Below are 22,543 nucleotides of genomic sequence, written 5' to 3'. Positions count from 1 at the left end.
CAGTTCAGAATCAGGTTTACTATCACCAGCACGTGACGTGAAATTTGTTAACTTAGCAGCAGCAGTTCAATGCAATACATAATCTAGCGGAAAGAGAAAAAAAATAATAAATAAAATAAAACATAATAAATAAACAAGTAAATCGATTATGTATATTGAATAGTTTATTAAAAAATGTGCAAAAACAGAAATGCTGTATATTAAAAAAGTGAAGTAGTGTCCAAAGCTTCGAAGTCCATTTAGGAATCGGATGGCAGAGGGGAAGAAGCTGTTCCTGAATCACTGAGTGTGTGCCTTCAGGCTTCTCTACCTCCTGCCTGATGGTAACAGTGAGAAAAGTGCATGCCCTGGGTGCTGGAGGTCCTTAATAATGGACGCTGCCTTTCTAAGACACTGTGTTCCCGAAAGATGTCCTGGGTACTTTGTAGGCTAGTACTCAAGGTGGAGCTGACTAGATTTACAACTTTCTGCAGCTTCTTTCAGTCCTGTGCAGTAGCCCCTCCATACCAGACAGTGATGCTCTCCACAGTACAACTATAGAAGTTTTTGAGTGTATTTGTTGACATGCCAAATCTTTTCAAACTCCTAATAAAGTATAGTCGCTATTTTTCCTTCTTTATAACTACATCGATATGTTGGGACCAGGTTAGATCCTCAGAGATCTTGACACCCAGGAACTTGAGGCTGCTCACTCTCTTCACTTCTGATCCCTCTATGAGGATTGGTATGTGTTCCTTCACCTTACCCTTCCTGAAGTCCACAATCAGCTCTATCATCTTACTGACGTTAAGTGCCAGGCTGTTGCTGTGGCACCATTCCACTAGTTGGCATATCTGTATGCCCTCTCGTCACTACCTGAGATTCTACCAACAATGGTTGTATTGTCAGCAAATCTATAGATAGTACTTGAGCTCTGCCTAGACACACAATCATCACAGTCAAGTGTATATAGAGGGTAGAGCAGTGAGCTAAGCACACACCCTTGAGATGCACTAGTGTTGATCGTCAGCGAGGCGAATATATTATCACCAATCCGCACAGACTGTGGTCTTCTGGTTAGGAAGCTGAGGATCCAGTTGCAGAGGGAGGCACAGAGGCCCAGGTTCTGTAACTTCTCAATCAGGATTGTGGGAATGATGGTATTAAATGCTGAGCTATAGTTGATGAACAGCATCCTGACGTAAGTGTTTGCGTTATCCAGGTGGTCTAAAGCTGTGTGGCGAGCCATTGAGATTGTATCTGCTGTTGATCTATTGTGATGATATGCAAATTGCAATGGGTCCAGGTCTTTGCTGAGGCAGGAGTTCAGTCTAGTCATTACTAGTCTCTCAAAGCATTTCATCACTGTCGATGTGAGTGCTACCGGGCAATAGTCATTCAGGCAGCCTGCATTATTCTTCTTGGGCACTGGTATAATTGTTGCCTTTTTGAAGCAAGTGGGAACTTCTGTCTGTAGCAGTGAGAAGTTGAAAACTGGGAGACCACAGTCTGTGTGGATTGGAAATAACATCTCCACCTCGCTGACTATCAACACTGGAGCACCTGAGGGATGTATGCTTAACCCGCTGCTGTACTCTCTACACCCATGACTGTGTTGCTAGTTACAGTGCAATTGCATCCTATACATTTGCTGATGATACACCCATTGTTGGCAGAATCTCAGATGGTGATGAGAGGGTGTACAGGAGTGAGATATACCAGCTGGTTGAGCGTTGTCACGGTAACAACTTTGCACTCAACGTCAGTACTGATTGTGGAATTCAGAAAGAATAAGATGAGGGAACACACACCAGTCCTCACAAGGGGATCAGAAGTGAAAGAGAGTGACCAATTTCAAGTTCTTGGGTGTTAATATCTCTGAGGACCTAACCTGGACCCAAGATATTGATGCAGCTATAAAGAAGGCATGACAGCCGCTATACTTCATTAGGAGTTTGAGGAGTTTTGGTACGTCACTTAAAAACACTCACAAATATGTACAGATGTACAATGGAGAGCATTCTAACTGGCTACATCACAGTCTGGTATTGGCGGGTGGGGGGGGGTTTGGTTACTGCAGAGTTGTAAAATTAGTTAGCTCCATCATGGGCCATTATTGCAATTCACAATTTTCACAGTTTTCTTTTCTCTCTCTGTTATCATGTATTGCACTGTACTGCTGACACAAAGTTAACAAATTTCATGACTAATGCCACTGATATTAAACCCGATTCTGTTATGCCTACATCTAACAAGAAGTAGCCATGCAAAGGTTTGGGAAGATTTTGATCACTGGGAAAGATTGACAGAGCAGTGGTTTGTTTTCTTGGAGAAGAGGAGGCTGAGGGGGAACCTGGTAAATATATGTAAAGTTATCGGGTAGATAGTAGGCAATGCTTCCCTATAGCAGAGGTCTCTAAAACTTGAAGGCATAAGTTTGAGGTAAGGGAGACAATTTTAGAACGAACCTGAAGATAAAACTTTTCGACCCAGGCAGTGGTTGGAATCTGTTGGCCCTGATGAAGTGAGCCATGGAGGTAGGTACTCTCACAATATTTAATAAATCTGGATGAGTGCTTAAATCGTCAAGACATAGGAGGCTAAAGCCCAAATGTTAGTAAATGCGATCACCAAAAATAGGTACTTAATGGTCAGCATGGAAATCTATCATAATATAATGGAATGCACCCTGCAGTTTGAGGGAAGGCAGCTAAAATAAAATATACCAGTATTACAGTAGAGTAAAGGCAACCACAGAGGCAAGAGAGAGGAGCTGGTCAAAGTTGATTGGAAGGGGACACTAGCAGGAATGAAGGCAGAACAGTAATGGCTGGCGTTTCTGAGAGCAATACAGTACCAATATAGGTACAGGATAAGTATATCCCAAAGATGGAAACATTCTACAGGGACGATGAGCCAACAGCATAAAGCAAAGTATACAATATACAATACAATATATTAGTGGGAAGCTAGAGGATTGGAAAGCTTTTAAAAATCACAGATGAGGCTATTAAAAAAGCAACAGGAGAAAAAAGATGAAATATGAAGGTAAACTAGCCAATAATATAAAAAAGGATACCAAAAGATTTTCATATATATAAGGAATAAAAAAAAGGTGAGTGTGGATATCGGACCAATGGAAAACGACACTGGAGAGTAACGATTGGGGACAATGAAATGATGGACAAACTTAATGAGTATTTTACATCAGACATCACTGAGGAAGACACCAGCAGTATGACAGAAATTGGAGGGTGTCAGGGGCAGAAGTGAGTGTAGTTGATATTACTAAGGAGAAGGTGCTTAGGAAGCTGAAAGATCTGAAGGTAGATAAGTCAACTGGGCCAGATGAACTACACCCCAGGGTTCTGAAAGAGGTTCCTAATGAGATTATGGAGGCATTAGTAGTGATCTTTCAAGAAAAATGAGGGGGTTCTCATTGAAACCTATTGGGTTTTGAAAGGCCTAGATAGAGTGGACATGGAGAGAATGTTTCCTATAGTGGGTCAGTCTCGGACCAGATGGCATAGCCTCTGAATAGGACATCCATTTAGAACAGAGATAAGGTGGAATTTCTTTAGCCAGAGGGCGGTAAATCTGTGGAATTCATTGCCACTGACTGCTGTGGAGGCCAAGTTATCGGGTATATTTAAAAGGTTCTTGATCAGTCAGTACATCAAAAGTTCTGGGGAGAAGGCAGGAGAAAAGGGTGTAGAACAGTCTTGATGGACCGAATGGCCTATTTTTGCTCTTCTGTCTTATGGTGAGCTGAAGGGCCTGCTCTCTACAAAGTTACTCTATTTAATTGTTTCCCTGCAAATTTTCCTCACCTTTTGCTTTGAAATAGGCTAGAATTTGTTCTTTAATTGCGTATTAGTTGGGATTCAAACTCACTTGATGAATTGAAAACACCAACAATGTTACACTTTTTTTTGGAGTTGCATCTGCTTTTGTGCAGCGACTATTTTGTTCCTATGTTCCCAAATTTTGGCTCTTCTTACACTATATTGTAGTGGTCATTCATCTGCAACGTTGTCTTTCTGTCCAGGACCCCATACTGTGCTTAGTTTTACTTTTGTTTATCATTTTGCAACGTTAATTATTTAATCATTTCGCTATTGTTCTTTTCCGAACTCTGCGCGAGTTCCTTCCTCCCGGTTGCACCCCGCCCCCCGCACAACAACCCCATGTAGAAAGGTTTCCGTTTTAATTTACGGAGATGTTCTGATTTTATCCCGGCCAATTGGTAAAGATGTAGAGGAAATGAAGCAGCAACACAAACTGTGGGAGATCAAAGGGGGCCGAGGGCGGAAGAGCGCCATTGCGGCACGGAGTCTGGGAAGGTATTTAATGCCGGGGAACTGTGAGCTCAAACTTCCCGAGCCACCACAGAGTCCGCAGACTCCGGCACCATGGCTTTGTCCTGCAAAAGCTGGCTCTCTAACGAGGGTGGAAAACATCTGCTTTTGGTGGGTCTGATGAGTTCATAAAGTACTCCTCGTAGTTACGTTTGCAATTCATTTTACAATTTTTTCAATTTTTAAGTAAGGCGAACGATGGGTCGACTTATTTCAATACACAGGATTGCATTTACAATGAACTTTGGCTAACAACACCCCTTTCCTTTTTTTTCAGATTTTGTGGCTCTCGGTCAACGTGCTGCTCTTTTGGAAAACTTTTACACTTTATTACCGCGGTGCACAGTATTACTACTTGCATCGTATGCTTGGGGTAAGTAGAACAAAAGACGCGCCCCTCCTTCCGTTCATTCGCGAAGAGACTCGGCGAAGAACCGGGCGCAGAGAAAATGACAGATGAATTTAACGAGCTGCCGTTCGTCCATTAAAGGCGTTATTGTTGGCAAAGATGGATACACTTCCACTTGCCATTGGCACTTTTTTTTCATTCGACTGATGGTTAACAGTGTCAGTGAGAAACAATGGGAGTCTGGGCGGGTGGAGGACAGTGATGAAACACCATCTACTGTAGTTATACGGAAAGTAGCTCCTGGTTATGTTTGGAACGGGGTGGGGGAGGGTGGTGGTGTGGTTGATCAATCTCTGGATGTCAATTGAAATGGTCTGATCTAAATAACTATCTGACCCCATAGGCTAAAACTCACTCGGGGTTACAAAGGTCCCGGGCATCTACAACATTAGAATGGGGCGATGAGGGGAAAATATTTCTCGGTACAATGAACACTATGAAGCAGTGCTCACAGCTGTGCGCTTTAAATCTCGGCCCTCCGTTGGGTACGTGTAGTGCGTGTATCGAATGTAGAAAGTAAAACAGAAAAAAACCCACACACGACAAGTTGTGCCAGTTCTCTGCTACTCTTTACACAAGTTTGGTTTCATTCATGTTGGTGCAGCCTTCTGTTGGAGCCAGAGGCGCATCGATTTTTGACTGAAATTACGGAATGCAGCAAGGCTAACTAAAGAAACCGTTGGCTGCTGTGATTACATCTCACCGAATGTTTCTATCTGCCGAAGTTGATAATGTTTTTATTTTATCTCATGGCTGTAGATAGGAAAGGAATAACTTGTAAATTTATGAACTAAAAAGATATACTGTATGCATCCACGTAATATTATGGGATCTGTAAGGATCTGTATCTATCAAGTGTTGCTGCACTTGTTGATTTTTTTTTAACCCCTGCTTCTCGGTGAGCATTATATCGCTATTTACGTAGCACCACCAACAGTAGGCAGGAGATGTGAAATGTATTTGGTGATAAGGGAAAATAAACCACTTCAGCCTTATTTCTGAATCTTACGACGAATTAGTTGCAAGTCTTTGGTGTTCTCCATTTTCTCCTGCCATATTGCCTTGAGTGATTTTAGACAACTGGCAATGTGTTTTGTACTGATATCTTTGGGGATAGAAGCTGGCTATTTTTAAAACTGGGACATTTTTTTTTCTGTAGCATAAATAACATTCTAAAGATCACATTAGTTGTAATGGAATAAATTTGATGGTTTCATTCTAATTTGAAATTCTTGTAAATAGAAGTTGTGATAAGGATCAGATAAGAATATATAAATATTAATTATTCTAACCAATTTTCTATAATGGTTTCTGCTTATGCTCCAAATATATTTAAAACTAATTGTATTTCATGCTAATATTTCATCTGTTCATCACTACAGCGACATTTCATTTCCAAAGTAAATAATTTGGATATTTTGACTATTTATAAGTATGATTTCAGAAAATACACATTCAGGGAGTTATAATCTAAAAGTTGACACTTGTGATGGGGCTGCATTCTTAAACTGGAACTTTTGATCTCAAGTTGAGACTTAAACCTAGAGATGTCAATGTGACCAACTGGGGTCATGTTGTTGTGCTTTATAACTTCAGCATGTTCTTGATACTTTTCAAGTAATTAGTATTTTTGAAGTCTTGACAGTTGTAATGTAGGGAAAGGAAACATATCAAAACCACTTAGGAGCCTCCATATCCAGCACACCATTCTCTGTAACTTCGGTCATCTCCGAAAGGATCTACCACTAAGCTCATTTTCCCTACCCCCCTTTCTATAGGGATTTCTCTCTATGTGATTCTCTTTTCCACTCATTGCTCCCCACTGATGTCCCTGTGGACTTTGTAGGGGAGCATTTGGTGCTCACTACATGAACTCCATACCCTGGAGAAACCAAATGACTGCTTTGCTAAACATCTGTTTGTCCATAAGGATAAGCCTAAGTTTCCTGCCACATGCCAATTCAAATTTTCATCACTCTTATTCTGATATCTCAACGTTTAACCTCTTACCTACAATGTTCAGTGGAGCCAAGAGAAGCTCAAGGAGTTTCAGCTCATCTTTTGTCAAGAATATTGTACAATTGGGAGTCAACATTGAATTCAACAGTTTCAGATAGTCAGATTTTCTTTTTTTATATATCAGAACTGGCCTGTTCTGTTGTCAGATCATTCCCATATAATATTGATTCAGTTTTCCCCCAAACATGCTGTCTGATCTCTTGCATATTTTCAGCAGTTTCAGAAATTGTTTTGTCCTATATCTTACAATTTCAACACATTCCCTTTTTGAACTCTCTCTAACTGCTCTGAATCACTGATTAGCTAGACGGCACCAAAAGCTTTTGTCATCTGGGTAACCTTGGCCTCCACCTTATCGCAATAGATTTACTCCCTCCATCTCTTCTGCTTTCTACAATTTAGAATGCATTTGTTTTCTAACTTCTCAGGTTTCTGTCTCCACATATGCTGCCTGATATGCTGAATATTTCTACTACGTTATTTGATTTCCAGATCTGCAGCAAATTTTTCCTTTGTGAAAATAAAGAGTGCCTATCTTAATGAATGATTCACATCACAGCACTTGAATGTTGGGTAACAAAGGAGTCGGTAAATACATGGATTTATTAAATTAGAATCAGGGAATTGAAATTTCACTGTTTATGCTCTGTAGAAGTTATAGATTATAGCACAGTGAAAATTATTGATGGAAAGGTAATCAAAATGCCAAAACAGCTGACTTTAATTTTTAAGCTGGGTGAAAATTATGTAAATTGTAAAGAAAGGGTGGTTAAATTGATTGGATCATGCAAAACAAAAAGATTAAATAATGCATCTATTTCTAAGTACTGATAACCTGAGGAGTAAATACATAATATAAGGATTGGAGGACATCGGCAAAATGGAGCCAAAATAGATCAAATATTGAAGTCAACAATTAAAGTTAGTTTTTCTTAATTGGTTTTGTTGAAATGAAATAAGAAAGACTGCAATACTAAATTGGAAAGAAAGATGATGCAGATGGGTCAATTAATACATAATTTGAATTTTTGAAGCATGAAATAATTGGGTTAATAAAGGACTCCTATCACCAGTGCCTACTTGTAAATTTATTTTCCTTGTAGCTCATTTATTGCGGATGAAAGCCATTTGGCCTAAATGAATTCTGCTAGTGCTTATACTCTACATAAACTTGCAATTACATATGATAAGAAAAGTATCATTCTAAATACTTAATTTGAGGTATTGGTCCTCTTTTAATACAAGTCCCTTTGCTCTGGACTTATCCACATGAAACCAGTTTCTCCATATTCACTATTGAACCTCTTCATAATTTTGCTATCCTCTTACAGATCTGACCTCTTCCAGATTAAGAAAAAAAGGCTTGTTGAAGCATTTCTGAGAGTTGCAGCCTCTCAGTTTGGAAAATATTCTTAAGAGAACTCATTTTGAACTCTTATTAATACTGCAAAATCCTTTACCCATGTGTATGTGAGACCGGAACTACGCATAGCTCTCAAAGTGTGACCTAATCAAGGGTCCATATAAGTAAGGTTTCATATTCAGTTCAGAATTGCCTATAAAAGGTTTTGCAATTCAACATATGCCTATCATCACACCGTAATGAAATCCTCATTTGTTGCCTGTACTCATTCCAGTTGCAGCACATGCATGCCTATTATACTGGAAGTGTCGTACAAATAATGGCATGTCATATTTCATAGGTTCTGCCAAGTTTTATTTTGCATTCTGGTCATCTTCTCAATTAGGAAATAATCTCCCCGAGCCAGAAAGGATTTGACACTTTGAAGTGTTTATTTTCTTATATCTTTGGTAAATGATTGTTTGCCAGCCACCCAGTTATTCCCTCTTTACAGTGCTGCTTCTCTCTTCACAGAAGAAAATAAAAATGTTACTAGAAAGCTGCCTTTGTATTCTCAGCAGTTTGGAGACCATAATCTTGGTAGTTCCAAATTTTCCATGAGTCACTGTAAAGAAAAAAAAAACTCGAATTTAAATGTTTCCTTTCAAGTGCTTTTCAGAATAATCAAAAAGATTTTGAGAGCAATTACTTTTGTAATGTTTTAAAGCCCTGCCAGTTTGCATACAAGCTCTTGAGCAAAGTGCAATGAATAGGAAATAGGTTTTTTTTTTAATCAATGTTCTTAAGAGCAAAGAATTCACTAAAGGATCGGGGGCCTGGCTCTTCAAAAGTAGTTCCAAAAGATGTTTTGTATCCATGAAAGAGAGCTGACAGAACAATATCAGTCAGTACTGCATTGTGGAGCTGGCCCATCCTTGGTGCCCATCTCCAGAATCAAACTTGAACCCAAACCTTTAACCATCTGATTTTAAAGCAAGAAATACTTTTAACTGAGCCATAGCTGATACTTTAAACTGCATCTTCTTAGTCACGGGTCTCCTTGCTGTCCTCCCAGAAAAAGAAATGAAGTAGCAGAGATATTGACGATAGGGGATGCATGGAATTTCAGAGTGGGGAATATGGAAGGGAGCTGGTTGTCTGAAAGTCTACTGAGCAGGAGATGCCTGATAGTTGGGAGAGATGAAAATCATGCAGTGTTTATGTGGAAGATTACAGGAGGTGCAAATCAGGAATGCCATGTAGAGAGAGAACAGCAAATGAGCTAAAGAATTGCATATTCTCCTCCTGGTCCATTTGCAATGCTCCCAGCATATGTTACATCATGGATCCTTTTGCTGTTTTTTGTCTTGTCCTTTAGAAATCTGTGTAACATTGGTTAAAATAAAATTAAAACTCTCAAGGTGGCAGTCCTTAGGTCTGTAAAAGACATCAGTGACTGGTACATCTCCTGGGAACAGATTGCTTACACATCAATTTTACTAGTAGTAGTATAAGTGGTTTGTACACCTCCTTAACCAGCCTCACAACTAGCACAACAACTTTGAGGGATCTATGGATATGGGTCCCAAGATCTCTCTGTTCCTCCACACTGCTAAGAATCCTGCTATTAACCCTGCACTCTGCCTTTAAGTTCAATCTTTTTAAGATATATCATTTCATACTTTTCTGGATTGAACTTCTTTTTCCACTTCTCAGCCCAGCTCTGCATCCAGTCAATGTGTTGTCACCTACAACCTTCTGCACAATCCAAAACACCACCAGTCTACATGCCTATGTCATTTGCAAACTTAACTATCCTTCCACTTCCTCATCCAAGTCACTTAAAAAAAAAAACACAAAGAGCAGTGGTCCAAGAACAACACTGGTTATACTCCATGACTACCACCCTGAATCTATGCAGAACCCTGGACCCCATGCCTCCTGACTTTCTGAATGAACCTGCCATGGGAAATCTTGTCAAATGCCTCACTAAAATTCATATATACCACATCCACTCCTCTACCTTCATTGATTTGTTTTGTCTCTTCTCGAAGAATTCAGCCAGTTCTGAGGCATGACCTGCCCTTCACAAAGCCACACCCACAAAATGCTGAAGGAACTCAGCAGGCTGGCAGTATCTGTGGAAAAAAAGTACAGTCGACGTTTTGAGCCGAAAAAGTCAAGGGCAAGGTCTCGGCCTGAAAACTCGACTGTACTTTTCTAAATGCTTGTAACTCCTGTCTCCAAGAAACCTCTCCAATAGTTACCCCTCCCTCCCCACCCCACTGCTCACATCACTCATTGGTCTATAATTCCCTGTGTTACCTCATTACCTTTTTTTTTTGAAGAAAAGTATAACATTTCCACCCTCTAAGGTATTCATTAAAGACCTCATCTGACTCCGGATACATGTTTCCATTTTAATTCCTGATCAGTTCTTTCCTTATTGTAACCATATTCTTGTTCTTCATGTACGTGTAGAAAATCTTGGGGTTTTCCTTAATCCTACTCGTGTCTCTTTCCAGCTCTCCAAAGTTCCTTCTTAAGCTCTTGGCTGAATATATCGCTCCAGTGCTCTGTCTGATCCTTGCTTCCTAAATGCTAAGTATACCTCTTTCTTCCTTTTAACTAGATGTTCCACATCTCATCAACAGTGGTTTGCCTGCCTCAATGTGACAGACCCATTCAGAACCTCATGCAAGTGCTCCATAAACAACATCCACATTTCCGTTGTGCATTTCTCTGAGTACATCTGTTCCCAATTTACACTGCCGTTCCCATCTAAAAGCATCATAATTCATCCTCCCCAATCAAATACATTCCCACACCATCTGCTCCTATCCCTGTCCAAGGCTATGGTAAAGTCAGGGAGTTGTTGTCACTGTCTCTGAATTGCTCACCCACTGAGAAGTCTGTCACCAGATCCAGAACGTACTCCACTTAAGTCAGCCTGTCTATTTATGGTGTCAGGAGCACTCATTTAAACTGTTTGTACTAAAGTGGTGTCAGTCAACATTGGGTAAGTTGAAGTCACCAATGACACCAATCCTGTTATTTTTACACCTTTCAAAAATCTGCCTCTTGATCTGTTCCTCAGTGTCTCTGTTGCTTTCGGGAGGGGGAGAGGGTGTTCATAGAATACTCCCGATAGAGTGATTGCTCCCTTCCTATTTCTGACTTCTGTAGAAGATTCTGCCATGGCATCTTTCCTTTCTACTGCTGTGATGCTCTCCGTATTAGCAACGCCACTCCTCCACCTCTTTTACTTCCCTCCCTGTCTCTTTTGAAACATCTAAACTCTGAAACATTCGGTAACTGTTCCTGTCCTTGTGACGGCCAAGTCTCTGAGTGGTTTCAATGTAGTTCCATGTACTGATCCATGCTCATTACCCTTTTTCATACCTCTGCATTAAAAAGACACATTTGAACCCATCCAACTGACTGCAATTATGCTCTTCTGGTTGTTTATCTTTCCTCACAGTCTCTCCAGACATTTCATCTACTGATCTCTATCCTCTGACTTATCTGATTCCCATATCCATCCCAGCCTCATTTAAACACTACACAACGGCTCTACTAAACCTGCCCGCAAGGATGTTCATCACCCTTGAGTTCAGGTGTAATCTGTCCCTTTTGTACAGGTCATATCTTCACTAGAAGAGATCCCAATAATCCACAAATCAGAAATACTGACTCCTGCACCAATTCTTCAGCTGCACATTCATCTGCCATATCATCCTATTCTTACCTTCACTGACACATGGCACAGGTAGCAATCTAGAGATTATTACTCTTGATGCTCTACTTTTCAGATTCCCATCTCGCTTTCTATATTCACTCTTCAGGACCTCATCCCCTTCCTACCTATCAATATGTACCGTTACTTCTGACTCATCCTTCCCCTTAGAAATGCTGTGGACCTGATTTGAAATGTCCCTGACGCTGGCACCTGGGTGGCTCATGCCATTCTGGAGTCTCTTTCACGTCCGCAGATTCTCCTGTCTATTCCCTTAACTATTGAATCCCGTGTCATCACTGCTCTCCTCTTCTCCCCCTTTTCCCTTTGAGCCACGGAGCCAACTCAGTGCCAGAGACATGGTTGCTGTGGCTTTTCCTTGATGGAATCCGTCCATTACAGAATCCAAAGTGGTATACTATATTATTGAGGGGAACGGCCACAGGGGTACAACACTGTCTATTCTCTTTCCCTCTCTTGACAGCCACTCAGCTTCCTGCTTCCTGTCTGACTGCCTCCCTGTAGTTCCTATCTATGAACTCCTCAGTCTCCTGAATGATCCTTAATTCATCCAGCTCCATCTCCATTTCCCTAACAAGGTGTCTGCAAGGAGCTGATCCCAGATGCACTTCTCACAGATGGACCAAACAGTAAGACTGGAGGTCTTCCAGATCTCCCACATCTCCCATATCCCGAGGACCATTCTCACAATTCTAGTGAGGCACTAAAAAAGAAAGGAACAAAAACTTGACAGAAAACCTCACCCTAACCTTTGCGTATTCTCGCCGAAGCCTCTTCAGCTAAAGCCTCAGTTCTCTGCTCTAACTCTGTCCCACTAATATAGTGGCCGCTCTGCTCACATTTTTTATTGGCCTTTGCAAAGTGTCTAATAACCCAAGTGATCTCAAGCTCTGCAGAAAGCCAGAACAGGCCCCGCTTTTTCAGTCTGGCACTACTCAACATAAGCAATGGCACCCATGATTTCAAGCTCTGCTGAAGTTCCCATTGGGTCCTGTTTGTTTTTTAAATCTACTGCTTACTTATATTTATTTTAATATTTTTAAACGGAAGATATTATATGGGTTCTTCCCATTTATTGCATCCTTGTTGAATATAAGGGCTCCTTTTATCCCAGTCCTTTGAGATTGGAAATTTCTTTTCCAAGTTGATGTTCCATTCACTTAATTATTACACTTTATATGTCTTTTGTGTTGATTCTTGCAACAATAGCAACAGAAATTTTTTTCTTGTCTTAGTTTATCACTAAGCTCCAAGATCTGGGCCTCACTACTACCCTTTTCAATGGTTCCATTTACTATATATTCTTACTCTCTGCAGACATCCTCAAAGACAGAACCATTCCCAAAGAATGAATGACAGAAAAGAGAACATAGGGCCCCAGTGCCCCTGTCCCCCTCCCACGCACAAGCAGCAGCAAGCAACACCTCCCTCCCCCAATTTATTTTAGCATAAAGCATCATCATTCCCACCGCCCACCATGCAAGCAACACCAAAACTCCCAAAGAGAAATCATGGTCTACAGTACATCAAAAACTAACTCTTCAATCCAGCATTTTGACATCTCACAGGCTCCCTCTCTTACTAACAGGGGAGAGATATATATTGCTCCTTCCGCAGCAAGAAGGGAGACAACAGTCGCTATTTTGATGTTATAGTTTGCCTGAAGTGTTGCTTTTTATTTTGAGTTCCCCGACTCGAGAATTGGCAGCAAACTCTCTCTCACCACAAAGAGAAGGAGAGCAATTGATCCCAAGTGCAGTGCCCTCCCACAGTCGCTCTCACTGTCTTCAATATTTTGGGTCATTGTGTGATACCGGCGAGAATTCGTGTCCACAAGGCTGCGAAAGGCCCGGAAGGCACCCGACTTCATTCCGAACGTGACAATATCAAAACGTGGCTGATCAGCGAGATCCAAGAACGGGAAGACTGCCGTGCAGAAACCACAGTTTGAGTGCCACTGTAGATCAAAGATCCTGACAGGATCCCAGCCATCCCAAAAAGGAAAATGTTAACACTAGATTAGGAAGAATTTAACTGTTTCACTGATGAACTGGGAGAAATCCCCCTCTGGTGCTATCTTTAGCTCCACCCAGTGTGCAGCTGGATCCTCAATATCCTCACTGACAGACCCAGTCAGCATGGATTGACAATAACACCTCGTCTTCAATCACCATCAGCACAAGTGCATCACCAGGGTGCGTGCTTAGCTCCCTGCTTTACTTAATTTATACGTACAATTGTGTGGCTAAATACAGCCCCAATGCCGCATTTAAGTTTGCTGACAGCACCACTGTTGTTGGTTCAATCAAAGCTGGTGACAACTCATTATGTAGGAGGTAGATGGAAAATATGGTTGAATGGTGTGCCACAACAGCAACCTTCCACTCAATGTCAGCAGAACCAAAGAACACAGTATCAACTACAGGAGAAAAAAGACGAAGGTCCATGAGCCAGTCTTCATTAGGGGATAGGAGGTGGAGAGCATTAGATTTAAATTTATTGGTGTTACCATGTCGGAGGATGGCCTGGAGCTAGCACGGAAGTGCTATCACAAGGAAGGCACCTCTACTTTCTTCAAAGTTTATACTGTATAGATTTGGCATGTCATCAAAGGCTTGGACAAACTCCTATATACACAGGGAAGAATATCCTAACTGGTTGCATCATGGCTTGGTATGGAAACACCAATGCCCAGGAATGGAAAAGACCACACAAAGTGATGGATATAGCTTGATTTATCACAGACAAAGCCCTCCTCCCCCTTGAGCATATACAGATGGAGCAGTGCCACAAGAAAGCAGCATCCATCAGCAAGGACCCCCACCATCCAGACCATGCCTTTCTCTTGCTACTACCATCAGGCAGGAGATACAGAAGCATTAAGTGCCATACAACCAAGTTCAGGAACAGTTATTACACGACAAACATCAGGCTTCTGAACTGACATGGATAACTTCACTCACTATAACTCTGAACTGTTTCTACAATTTACAGACTCACTTTCAATGATTCTTTACTACTCTTGTTCTCTTTTTTATTATTTCCACAGTTTTTCTTCTTTTGCACATTGGTTGTTAGTTTTTGTTCATAGTTCTTCATAAATTCTATTATACCCCTTCACTTTCATGTAAATGCCTGTAAGAAAATGAATCTCAAGGTAGAATGTGGCAATAGATATGTACTTCAATAACTATTTTTATTTAGAATTTTGCTAGAAAGTTTATTCAGCTTGAAGAATGGGCATTTAATTCAAGAGTAATAGTCTCTGGTCTCAGTATACATTGTCATTTCCATTTGAAAGAGTTAAATACAATTGCTACCCATGAGTCAGAATTATGGTATTGTTGTACTTCTTCCAAACAAAGAGAACAAAAATGAATGAGTAAGTACCAAGTGTGGATTACTTGGCCTGACTGTTAAATATGTAAAACATCTGGGCAAGTCTTCTGGAAGTCTCACTAACTCATTGCTGTTATAATAGAGTCAAGACTGGAAAATGCATAGGGAATTCTTTGTCCTGCTTCACTGTTTAATACCTTCTTGGCAATGTTCATGTGGTTTTATGATTGAAGACTGTTACTAATTTCAGATGTCTGTTTTGCAAAAGAGTTGGCAGCTTTTGTGAAGAAAGTTTGTTTATTAAAATCCATAGCAAACTCAATTGCAGACATGGCTAAAACCATTTCTCGAAATGTCTGATTAAGTGCTTTTCAAAGTCGGAAGTCTGTTATTATTCATGAAAAGATAAAATTACATCCTTTGGTTTGCTCATGATTTTACAAGTTTCGGAAGTAGAAAAATGTGCAATTGTTGATCACACTTAAGAATATGTTAAGAGGCAAGCCAGTTAGAAGCTGAAATTGCAGTTACTTTCTGTATTTTTGACCATCTCCCAGGATTCAGCATTGCTTTATCACATAGTTTTATATTTTTATTGAAAAGCTTTTTGCCTCCTTTCTTACTTCGCCAAGACCAGATTCTATGCAATGCATAGATTCACGATTCATTGAGTACAGAAGTGGGATGTTGTTTTGTAGTTATTCGAGATGTTGATGAAGCTGTATTTGGAATATTGTGTTCGCCTTACCTTAGGAGAGATGCCATTAAGATAGAAAGAATACAGAGGATATTTATGAAGATATTGTCAGGACTTTAAGTACTGTGTTATGGAGAGAGGTTGAGCAGGCTGGGACATTATTCAATGCAGCATGGGGGAATGAGGAATAATGTTACAGAGGTGTATTAAATCACAAGGGTGAATGAACATATTTTTTCTAGGACTGGGGCCTCCAGAACTAGGAGATAGGTTTAGAGTAGGATGAAAGAGATGTATAGGATCTTGAGGGACAGCCTTTTCACCCAGAGGGTGGTCTATATATGGAATAACCTGTCAGAGGAAGTAGTTGAAACAGGTACACTAACAACATTTAAGAGACACTTGGACAGGTACGTGGATAGGAAAGGTTTAGGAAGACCTGGGCCAAACACAAGCAAGTAGGATTAGTTTAGATGCAAGTCTTTGATGGCATGGACAGTTGGGTTAAAGGAATTCTTTTTGTGCTATATATTGCTATAAAGTGATTATGTTTTCTGTGTAGTTTCTGAGGTCTGATTTTTGTGTGTAGTTTTTTGGATTTAGGTGAAAATTATAAGAATGTTCTGATGAAAAGTCATGAATCTGAAGTATCAATTCTCCACAGATGATGCTTGAGGTTTATTCTTAGATGCACTGTTTATTTTTGGTTGGCACAGTGGCACTGCTATGGAGCTGCCTCAGAGCTCTAGCGACCCAGGTTTAATCCTGAACTCTAGTGCTATCAGTGTGGAGTTTGCTTATCCTCCCTGGGACCACATCAGTTGCCTTGGGTGCTCTGGTTTTCCAGAGCACCCAAGGCAGTAATTAGTAATTAGTATCAGTAATTAGTCCTGATGGAGGGTCTCGGCCTGAAACGTCGACTGTACCTCTTCCTAGAGATGCTGCCTGGCCTGCTGCGTTCACCAGCAACTTTGATGTGTGTTGCTTGAATTTCCAGCATCTGCAGAATTCCTCATGTTTGTGTTTTTAAGTATCAGTAATTCATAGATTCATAGACTATCTGAATAGTTTCCTCTGCTTTTAGTCCACATGGCTAAGCTGGCCCTATCATCTTTTTTTGTTTCTTTCTCCCCTATCTATCCTTATTCTTTCAAGGTTTCCCTCAAGTTAAATTGCACAGAATACCCATTTCCTGTTCCTTTGGTCCTTTTCCCATTAAGATGGACTCCAGATGGCTAATTTTATTAATGGTTCCCTTTCTTCCACATACTGCCCTCTTTTGCAATCTGCTGTCTAGGCATGTCGTAAAAAGAATTACCTGAACTTTCTGTTTTTACAAACTTCTATCCATTTACAGACATCCCACCCTGCAAAAACACATTTCAGGGAGGTAGCACCCCTGCCTCCCACAACCGCATATTCCTCCCCCCTGCCCTTGCCGTCGACCTCCAAGGGTGTATGTAATACTTTGTTTAGTGATTTTGTCTTATCTGTAAACCAAGTTGGGTATATGCAGAAAATGTGACATTAAAATATGTACTTAGATTATCATGTTTATTCTACTACAACTTTAAGCAAGTCTACAGGGAGTTTGGCCTCATCACGTAGGACATCAATAGCGTAGCTCCTTGGCAGACAGCCAGCTCGTTTAAATAACGTTAGCTATGCTAATGAACGAGTGACACCTGTTAAACTCACCTCAACATGTCTTTTACATTTTAAGCCACCGTGGGCAATAGAAAAGTCACTGTTGCAAACAGTGCAGCGAGCAACACTTGTCATTATTTTTGAGGTCAACTGTAAAGCTCGTCCACAGAGAAAACTGATAGGTCTACTTAGCAGGGGTCCCCAATATTTTTTGCACCGCAGACCGGTTTAATATTGACAATATTCTTGTGGACCAGCCGACCTGGGGGGGGGGGGGGGGGGTGTTAATCATGACCGGAATATAGGTGGTAAGTCAATTATCAGTCAATAGCATCATAACATTTTAAGTAACGTTTGGATATTAAACACACAGCGCATATTTTCCCTGTATGAACATATAAAATCATTGTAACACACCAATATCGCTGAATCAGTGGGAGCCCTGGGCTTGTTTTCCTGCAACAAGACGGAGCCGTCGAGCGGTGATGGGAGACAGCGATACTCGAAGGGGGTTCCTTATGTCCAGTCTATTCCGCAATTTTGTTTTCATTGCAGAAAACTCTGCTTCACAGAGATATGATGTTGGAAATGGAAGCAACGTTTTCAATGCTTTCGTGGCTATCTCAGGATATTCAGACTTGACTTTGATCCAGAATGCCAGCAGAGATATTATGTCAAACATACTTTTCAGCCCGTCGTCATTTGCAAGCTCGAGGAGTTGATCTTCCGGCGCTGATATGGATGACGCGTGCGTAATGACCTTGCGTGCATTCAAGCTCAACAGTTGGCGTGACAGGGAATGAGGAAAGGTGCAGCTGACTCATATCGCCAAATCATATCGTTTCCTCGCGGCCCGGTGGTTGGGGATCACTCTTAGCACGAAGAGAGACCAATCTGGATTCTTGCTCTCCTTCTCCCTCTCCCTCTCGTTCTCAAAAAAAAATCTATTTCCAGGATATTGTATATAATTTCTGGGCGTCAGGGAGCCACTATCGATATGCGGGAGACTCCCGGAATGTCCGGGAGAGGTGGGGTGTCTGCTTTTAGTCTTCAAGTCATTGAATTAAAAAATGTTTCAAGTTACTGAAAATGTATCATATTAGTTATAAATGTTTGTGACTATGTCATTGTGACGAGGGTCAACTATCTCTCCTCATGGTTTTTCATCTGCTTTTTAAACAGTTTACATTTTGCTGTGTAACCTCCTTTTCATCTATGTCCAGGGCTCCATTTGCCAGTTTATATTTTTTTCACTCAATTTGCAAGCAGACGATCATCAGGAACATCTTTTCTCCCACTGCCACTCTGTCACCTCTCTAAAGTTCAAAGGTTAATTTATTATCAAAGTACAGCGGTATGCAAAAGTTTGAGCACCTGTACTGTCAATAGCTAAGCGAGTAAAAGATGACCTGATTTCCAAAGGCATAAAGTTAAAGGTGACACATTTCTTTATGATTTTAAGCAAGATTACTTCTTTATTTCCATCTTTTACAGTTTCAAAATAACAAAAAAGAAAAAGGGCCCAAAGCAAAAGTTTGGGTACCCTGCATGGTCAGTACTTAGCAACACCCCCTTTGGCAAGTATCACAGCTTGTAAACGCTTTCTGTAGCCAGCTGAGTCTTTCAATTCTTGTTTGGGGGATTTTCACCCATTCTTCTTTGCAAAAGGCTTCTAGTTCTGTGAGGTTCATGGGCCGTCTTGCATGCACTACTCTTTTGAGGTCTATCCACAGATTTTCGATGATGTTTAGGTCAGGGGACTGTGAGGCCCAAGGCAAAACCTTCCACTTGCGGCTCTTGAGGTAGTCCATTGTGAATTTTGAGGTGTGTTTAGGATCATTATCCTGTTGTAGAAGCCATCCTTTTTTTCATCTTCAGCTTTTTTACAGACTGTGTGATGTTTGCTTCCAGAATTTACTGGTATTTAATTGAATTCATTCTTCCCTCTACCAGTGAAATGTTTCCCGTGCCACTGGCTGCAACACAAGCCCAAAGCATGATCGATCCACCCCCTTGCTTAACAGCTGGAGAGGTGTTCTTTTCATGAAATTCTGCACCCTTTTTTCTCCAAACGTACCTTTGCTCATTTCGGCTAAAAAGTTCTGCTTTAACTTCATCAGTCCACAGGACTTGTTTCCAAAATGCATCGGGCTTGTTTAGATGCAAACAACAGGAATTCTGCAGATGCTGGAAATTCAAGCAACACACATAAAAGTTGCTGGTGAACACAGCAGGCCAGGCAGCACCTCTTCCTAGAGATGCTGCCTGGCCTGCTGCATTCACCAGCAACTTTTATGTGTGGGGCTTGTTTAGATGTTCTTTTGCAAACTTCTGATGCTGAATTTTGTGGTGAGGACGCAGGAAAGGTTTTCTTCTGATGACTCTTCCATGAAGGTCATATTTGTGCTGGTGTCACTGCACAGTAGAACAGCGCACCACCACCCCAGAGTCTGCTACATCTTCATGAAGGTCTTTTGCAGTCAAACGGGGGTTTTGATTTGCCTTTCTAGCAATCCTATGAGCAGTTCTCTCGGAAAGTTTTCTTGGTCTTCCAGACCTCAACTTGACCTCCACCGTTCCTGTTTATTGCGATTTCTTAATTACATTACGAACTGAGGAAACGGCTACCTGAAAACACTTTGCTATTTTCTTATAGCCTTCTCCTGCTTTGTGGGCATCACTTATTTTAATTTTCAGAGTGCTAGGCAGCTGTTTAGAGGAGCCCATGGCTGCTGATTGTTTTGCTGATTTGGATTGAGGAGTTAGGGTATTTATAAAGCTTTGAAATTTGCATCACCTGGCCTTTCCTAATGATGACTGTGAACAAGCCATAGCCCTGACAAGCTAATTAAGGTCTGAGACCTTGGTAAAAGTTATCTGAGAGCTCAAAGCTCTTGGGGTGCCCAAACTTTTGCATGGTGCTCCTTTCCTTTTTTTCACTCTAAAATTGTACAAAGCAAAAATAATACACTAATCTTGCTTAAAATGTTGAAAAGAATGTTTCATCTTTTCCTTTATGACTTTTGGAGATCAGTTCGTCTTCTACTCACTTAACTATTCACAGTAACAGAAATTTTGACTTGAGGTGCCCAAGCTTTTGCATCCCACTGTATGTATGCAGTTATGTAGTATACAACTCTGAGATTCTTCCTCTCCAAGTAGCCATGAAAAAAAGAAAAACCCTGGAAGTCAGCTCAGGGAGAAACAGCAAACCCACCAACATGATCATCAATCCCCCAAACACCCTACCCCCTGCACGAAAACAATGGAAATGAATAGTGAAAACACAGAATTTAAAAACCATAAGACTGAAAAAAATTCCATTGTCCACTGTCCATGTTACTTTGGTAAATTCACCAGCATTAGCAATAGAGGGAGACTTCGGGCACAGTGACAGGCCACATAGGCTGCTGCTTCTGCTGCAGAACAATTTCACCAGTGATCAGATGGCTCTCTGTGCTTGCCCTCCGCATTCGTCTCAATGTTTCAGTTTTCCTGGTCGCTTTAGTCGGCAAATAATGGAAGGTTTAATTGGCAAAATGGAGTCGAACATCGTCTCATGGTTTCTTCGCCTCGAGGTTCACGCTTGCTGCTCCCCAGAATCTTCTTGGAGACAACAGAGCACTGGATCACTCAATCATTCTCCAACTCCAAACTGGAAATTGCAGGCTCCAGCAGTGCCAGAAACACATTCCTGATGAAGAACAGATGTAAAAGAAGTGAAATAAATGATTTTGTGGTTTATTCAGAAGATGTTGACCAAGGGAGCATTGTACACAGGGGCCGTCTAGACCATGTATCCAAAGTTTCATCCCTTCCATACCTAAATGTTACCCTTTGGCAATTTTATCAGAAAACACATCATCAGTTACCACATGCAAGCTGATTCATCATTCATCTCTATCTCTCTGCAAGCTCTCACAAATGCGGTACTGTCTCTAAAATGTTAAGTCATTTGTTTGACATCTATTACTGTTTCAGCGGTGTGATACTTCCTTGGGGCTATATATCACACAGATATATATATATATAATATAGGGGTTGCCAAATTTGGCTCTTACAAAACAACAGCGAATACTTCAGACATAACAGATATTGTACTTCTCCCTTCTTAAGGAAAAGTTACAATTTAATACTTACATTAGACACATATGCATAAAATTAGTTTATCATTATATTGGAATGATAACTATTCATTGTGATTATGTAATGCTTTGCTAGCAGAAATTCTTAAACAGTGTTGTAAACTGAAAAATCTTCATACACGCAGTGGCCACTTTATTGGATACATCTGTACACCTCATTAATGCAGCTAATTAATCAGTCAGTCATGTGGCTGCAACTCAATTCATAAGAGTATGCAGACATTCAGTTGTTGTTCAGACCAAAAATTAGAGTGGGGAAGAGATATGATCTCAGTGACCTTGACCATGAAATGATTGTTGGTGCCAAATGGGGTGGTTTGAGTATTTCAGAAATCTCCTGGGATTCTCAAGCACAACAGGTTCTGGAGTTTACAGAGAATGGTCTGAGAAATAAAGAACATCCAGTGGGTGGCAATTCTGGTGGGTGAAAACCCCTTGTTAATGAAATAGGTCAGAGGAGAATGGCCAGACTGGTTCAAGCGGATAGGAAGGTGACAGTAACTCAAATAAGCATGAGTTACAACAATGGTGTGCAGAAGAGCATCTTTGAACACATTGAACCTTGAAGTGGATGGACTACAGTAACAGAAGACCACGAATATACACTCAGTGGCCATTTTATTAGGTACAGGAGGTACCTAGTAAAGTGGCCACTGAGAGTGCCTTTGACAATTGTAACTTATTTCCTTTTCAAATTATGTTTAGCCTCCTATCTCTGACTAAAGGTTATCTCCTTTGACTAAAACCTCATGACATTTTGTTGAGACTGCCTTAATCTGTCCTGAGTCTGATTTTTTTAAAAAAAAAGACATTCTCTGACAAGGCTGACTTTGACTTTGAATCTGTTTCAG

At 40.8% G+C, this 22,543-nt stretch overlaps 1 protein-coding gene across 3 annotated transcripts in view; it reads left to right on the top strand.

Moving 5' to 3' along the window:
- The first annotated feature begins 4,151 nt into the window (after positions 1 to 4,151).
- LOC140200275 (NADPH oxidase 4) overlaps positions 4,152 to 22,543 on the top strand; it is a 148,545-nt gene continuing 130,153 nt past the window's right edge. The window contains exons 1-2 of one of the 3 annotated variants that reach the window (XM_072263364.1): positions 4,152 to 4,448; positions 4,615 to 4,710. In XM_072263364.1, the coding sequence (XP_072119465.1) occupies positions 4,392 to 4,448; positions 4,615 to 4,710 (153 nt within the window). In that variant the 5' untranslated portion in view covers positions 4,152 to 4,391. Of the gene's footprint in view, positions 4,449 to 4,614; positions 4,711 to 22,543 lie in introns of those variants that run through there. The other 2 variants (XM_072263363.1, XM_072263365.1) reach the window with 2 other exon arrangements.

Source organism: Mobula birostris, chromosome 7 (genome assembly GCF_030028105.1).
Source record: "Mobula birostris isolate sMobBir1 chromosome 7, sMobBir1.hap1, whole genome shotgun sequence".
Classification (NCBI taxonomy): Eukaryota; Metazoa; Chordata; class Chondrichthyes; order Myliobatiformes; family Myliobatidae; genus Mobula; species Mobula birostris.
The sequence above is the reverse complement of the archived record's forward strand: the minus strand, read 5'-3'. Positions and strand labels throughout refer to the sequence as shown.